The 5,738-nt window shown below is 33.3% G+C and overlaps 2 protein-coding genes across 2 annotated transcripts in view; both read left to right on the top strand.

Moving 5' to 3' along the window:
- The window catches only part of LOC107631989, a 15,151-nt gene extending 12,243 nt beyond the window's left edge, over positions 1–2,908 (top strand). Inside the window, exon 5 of the mRNA XM_016335604.2 lies at positions 2,890–2,908. The gene's annotated coding sequence lies outside the window, so the exon portion shown is untranslated. The remainder of the gene's footprint in view (positions 1–2,889) is intronic.
- LOC110269551 (cold shock domain-containing protein 3-like) lies at positions 4,993–5,419 on the top strand. The gene has a single exon (XM_021117494.1). The coding sequence runs from the start codon at positions 5,063–5,065 to the stop codon at positions 5,417–5,419; it is 357 nt and encodes a 118-aa protein (XP_020973153.1). The 5' UTR covers positions 4,993–5,062.

A 5,738-nucleotide genomic window follows, 5' to 3' on the forward strand; every position in this document is an offset into this window, starting at 1 on the left:
GTAATTGATATTTTTAATTTAAGAATAAAGTTTAGTTAATAATATTATTATCGAACTAGACATCCGCCGATATAAGTAAATATTGGTATTCTTCGGTGAACTTAGCCTTACTAATGCTTCACCGTATATCTTTTATTATTATGTTGCTAATATCATTTATATTAGTAACTCATATACATTATTACTTGTGTTTTAATATATCCAATTTTCATAATTATCCGTTTAGGATATTTATAACTTGAATCGCTGACTCAATAGTTTGAAACCGCGACACCCAACCCCTCCTAATGACACGTACCCCTAACTCACTATATAATTATCATCTTAAGCTATTAATCTTCCTTTTACACCACCGAAAGGAAGAGAAAAGCTAGAGAGAGAGAACGTGAGAATTCTATGGCACTGTAAACTTCCGGCTTCGATTTTCTGAGATCCGTAACTCCAATAAAAAAATCTAATCCGGTAAAAGTGTTCGTATTTTTCTCCTTTACACGTTGGCGTTACTTTTGTCTGGTAGAAGTTGACGGTGACGTAGCTTCTCTTCTCCTTGAGTTCGGCCAATTGGAATTCTAGGAGGTACAGACGATTTCTGATGTTTTTCTCTTTAGCAACTCGGTCAGAAAGCTTCTCCGGAGATTTCGTTGTTGTGATTTCTGCACAAAGGTAGGGTTTTAGTAACTTTATAATAATTAAATATTAATTTGATAAGTGAATGTTGATTTGGTTAATTATTGTTTGAATTTGAATGAGTTTATGTTGAATTATTATTGTTACTTGTGATTTGTTGGTTCGACTATGAGGAACATCTCAGTTGTGGTTGTTTTAATAATTTTGGCACTGTTGTGATATAGTATTTCAAGATAAATTTGATGAGCTTTGATAGCCACGAGATTTAATCAAAAGCTATGAAAAATCATTTACCAATAGTTGACAAACTAGTTAAAAATCAAATAATTTTGATGAATTTTTAAAGAGTTTGATTTGGTTATTTGAAAAACACAAAAAAAAAACCTCATGTTTCGACTATTTTGTGGCCAAAATATATTTAAGAAAGAGTTTTGAGACTAGAAGTTAAATAAAAGGAAGTTTGTGAGTTAAAATAGAATTTTTAGAAGTTTAGTGATTAAAGTGTAATTTCTAAAAAGATTAGGGGTCAAAATAAAATTTTAAAAGCTTTAAGAATTATATTAGCTGATTTAGTTATTAAGAAAATAATTATTTGATTTTGGAAGCGGTTGGATTTTGAGTTGGTTTGATTTTAAAAGATATTTAATATTAAGATTGGATCGATTTTGTGAATGATTTTGCTGTTGGAAATGGTTTAGATGGGACCCGAGAAGGGTGACAAGGTCCAAGTTTTAGTGAAGGTGTTGCCGAAATTTTTAGAAGAATTTTGAGAAGTTTTATTTTGGCTGATTTGAATTGAAGAATTATTTTATTTGATTTTGATTTATTTAAGAAAAGAATAAATTATATTTGAGTTTAAATGATTTAGTTTTGAAATGAGATTGGTAGTCGCTCCCCTAAAAGTCTAGAGGCCTTGCCGAGGGATTTAACTAATAAACGATTATTCTTTTGTTTTTTGAAAGAAGAGTTTCCGTTCTTTGTGAAGAGAAGAAATAGCCATGAAGAATTATTTTTGAAGGATATAAATATATTTTTATGAAAAGATTGAGTTTAATATTATAATTATATAAATTTTTTTCGGGTAGTTTGGATAATAAATAAAGTCCAGGGGTAAAAAAGTTTAGGGTGATTTATAAAAATATGAAACAAACTGAAGGTTTAAATATAATTTTATAAAATATTGAAGTCAAAAATAAAATATTAAAGAATTCGTGGTTTAGAAAATAATTAATAAAAATTTGAAAATAAGGTTTTATAAAATAAGTTTTAAGAGTATTATAAATATTATTTTAAATATTTGTTTAAAATTACTCATTTACATTAGAGTAAATTATTATTATAATTATTATTTATCAAGATATTATTTTATAAGAACATTATTGTATGTATTATGAAAAATAAAACAGAGAGTGGTAAATAGACAAGTTTTTCTAAAAATTTTATAAAGACAAATCTAAACTAAGGATCTCATGATCCTCTCTTCATAAAATATTTAGGAAAGATGAGGGAAGAGTGTGAAGATAGTTTGTGATGTTGAAAGTAAGAAATTAAAAAAATGATGAGAAAGAAAAGAAAAGATTAAAAGAATCTAAAGAATCTCTGTCACAGGAGAACAAAGAGCAGGAATAAAAGAAACGAAAGAAAGAACGAAAAGAAAAAGAAATAAGTAGAGATATTGTTTGGCACTGAGAACAAGTTGGGATGATTGTGTACCTGCTGAAGATGAGCAGAGATATGGTGGTGAGTCCACTGAGATTTACTTTCCAGAGATACATCGGCCAATCCAGGAGATGGTCGCACCTATAAGACAGAGGTTGCTTAGAGAGGTTATCAATACATACATTGGCTAGAGAGCCTCACCTGTAAGACCGAGGTTGCTTACAGAGGTTATATTTGCATAGATTGGCTCAAGAGGGTCGTACCTGTAAGACAGAGATTGCTTACAGAGGTTATGGCACTGGAAACCAAACTCAGACAAAGGTTGCTGAGTTACGTCGGAAGCGGGTCGAAACCGACAAATGAGCTCATGACCTGTATTAGGGATAGACATGCATCATACTTGTTTGCGCATATTTATTTTTTATTGTGTTTTCTATGATTGTGTGTGCTTGTTATTGGATTCTATGTTCTGTAATTGTTGAGTTGGATTATACTTTGTTAACTATTGTTATTGATTGTGAACATAATGAAATGAACTTAACTTCTAACCCCGGCCCTACTAATAACTCCCCAATTCTTACCCCCTATCTCCACCCCTTTCAGGTACAGGTGCGAAGGCTTAGTGCGGAACTACAAGAACATAGAAGATTCTGTTTACAAGTTGAGTTGTTAGATTTTATTTTTCCCTCGTCATTTATTATTTTAGTTTTTAGAGGGGTAGAAATTGTATTTGAGGATCTATGAGTAAGTCTATGTACATAATGCTACGTGGATATATATAATTTTTTGATTAGACTATTTAAAGTACCGACTCTTCGTTTTCGTGGTGAAAGTTTCGGTTCGTATTCGCGAAGGTTCAATATTAAATAAAAATAATATAGAATTAAAAGGTTTAGAGGTAAGTAACGCCTGAGCTTTTAGTACGATCATGAGGTGCTAAAAATTAGGGTGTTACAGCCGTCGATGGTGAGATCGAGGTGGGGATTGTTGCTGCGGACAAGGAGAGGGATGGGATACCAAGGGAGCGATTTGTCATTCCCTCTTCTTTTCTTTGATGATAGTGAATTTAATCTAATTTAACTGTAGAAGCAGAATCATCATCTCCATTTGATATTGTCTGCCCAGTACGGGATTTTCGGTATCCATAGGAACTATCTTCCAATATCTATTTCCATGTTTTTTTGTCGCCTATAGTAAACTCGGTAGGTTGCATTCAAATGGGTTGTTGCTGCATTTTCTGGTATAAACTTAAGTTCGAAATTAAAGTTTCATTATTTTCACCAACAATGTTTTCCATTTATTATTTTTTCTTCATAAAACCTATGTATTTGGAATATACAATTGTTCTATTATCATGAGTGGGTATTTGTGGCTTATTTTTCTATCGTAGTGAATAGATCGGCACTATTATCATGGAGGCAGAAATCTTCAAAGTGGATCACCACTTCTTTTTTATATATATCTGAAGTTGGGTGTTGTTTGCCTATGTTGATGTTGATGATCCGCCATTATCAAGGCTTGAGCTCTAGGTTCTGGCAATGGCGTCAATGTTTCGAGGGTTACGTAAAATTGGGTTGTATTTGGAACTGGACATGAGATCCAAACTCCTTCTGAGGCAGCGTCTGACTTGTTTCGTAGCCGAGGTGCCGCCTTCCGAGTTCTTCGTGATGAGGTGGGGGTGGTACCTTCAAGGGACTGCGATGCTTAAGTTAGCATGAGTTTTAGGCAGGTTTTAGTAGATTGAGTTCTGAATATATCTGAGGGTGTCAATGTATTTATAGTAGAATTGATAACTACCTTTTAGAGTAGTTTCACCTTTGATAGTGGATAAACGTTCCATTTTATTAGGAAGATTGTTAAGATCTCATTTTTAGATAAGTAGAAGTTAGTTGAGATTCCTTCAGATAAGTAGGGCTGAATTGGTTGTCGTTGCGCCCAACTTTTATAAAGCCGGAAAGGAGTAGATGATGCCACTTTTATTGGGTAAGCTTTTATTCATTTTGAGTCTGGCTATATTTTTTAGACCAAAATATAAATACAATCTATAGTAGTTATTGAACCTATAATGATGTACTTAACCTATGTTATTATCATAAATTTATTAGATTTGACCACTCATAGATAATTTACTATTGAAATATGTTCCATCTTATGAAAATTAATAAATTATATTATGTGAAGCGTGACTTTTGAATATAAAAATAAAATATCTTTAATATTTTCGAAGTATGCTTGGTATAAAAGTAAAAATTTAGAGGATGACATTATATTGTTATGGGTAAAGTACGATTTTGTTTTTTATGGTTTAGGTCTAAATTTTTTTTGTCTCTAATATTTTTTTCTATACAAAATTGTCCTTAAAGTTTAACGTAATTTTAAAATCATCTTTTTAGATAGATTAATTTTTTAAATGATAAAAATACCATTTCTCTCTCTCTTCTCACCACCACCACTACTCCATCCACTATCACTCCGTTACCATCTGTATCAAGAAATAACTTTCAACAACAACCTCAAATAAATCAAAATCAAAATAGCAATTCATCACCAAAACTATCATCATTAAGAAGAAATAAGAAAATCATCATCATCGTCAAAACAAACATTAACAAAAAAGAGAGGGAAGGGGAAGGGAGGGGAGGGGAAGGGCCAGGCACGTAACGATAACAGATGCAGCACTGGTGCCGATAGAGGAGGCGGAGAAGCCTGTTACCAGTGTGACAATGGCAATTATGGTGGCGGCAGTGCATGCTACAGTTGTAACAGATTTTGACACATGGCTAGGGATTGCGTCAATGGAAGTGGCGGAGGCGATGGAGGAGGAGCAAACAGTGGGGGCTACTTTAAGTGCGGCGAGTTCGGGAGCATGACGAGACATTGCAGTGGAGGTGGCGGCGACAGTGAGTTTGGACACATGGCAAGGGACTACAGCGGAGGTGGCGGTAACGGTGGTGGTTGCTATAGGTGTGGTGAGGTTGGTCACTTGGCTAGAGATTGCAACAGAGAAGGTGGTTTAGGTGCTAGTAGAAATGGTGGAAAGAGCACGTGCTTCAATTGTGGGAAGCCTGGACATTTTTTACTTTTGCAGAGGATTTTGACGGTGGAGGAGAGGGAGGAGGGGCAGTCCAGATAAGAGAGAAAGGGGTGGGTGTTGTTTTTGCTTTTGATGATGAGGAAGAAGAGATGATGAAGAAGAAGAATTGAAGAAGAAGAAAACGAAAAAGAGAAGAGTATTTTGGTCCAAATGAGGATTTTAAAATTACGTTGAACCTTAAGGACAATTTTGTATGCAAAAAAAAAGTTTCGAACGAAAAAAATTTTCGACTTATACCATAAAGACCAAAATCATACTTAACTCTTTTGTTATCGGATGAACCTTAGCTTTATTAATGTTATCTTTTATAATGCTATAATTTTTCTTATTAAATATTTTAAAATACAAATAACTTTTA

This window comes from Arachis ipaensis, chromosome B03 (assembly GCF_000816755.2).
Source record: "Arachis ipaensis cultivar K30076 chromosome B03, Araip1.1, whole genome shotgun sequence".
Taxonomy (NCBI): domain Eukaryota; kingdom Viridiplantae; phylum Streptophyta; class Magnoliopsida; order Fabales; family Fabaceae; genus Arachis; species Arachis ipaensis.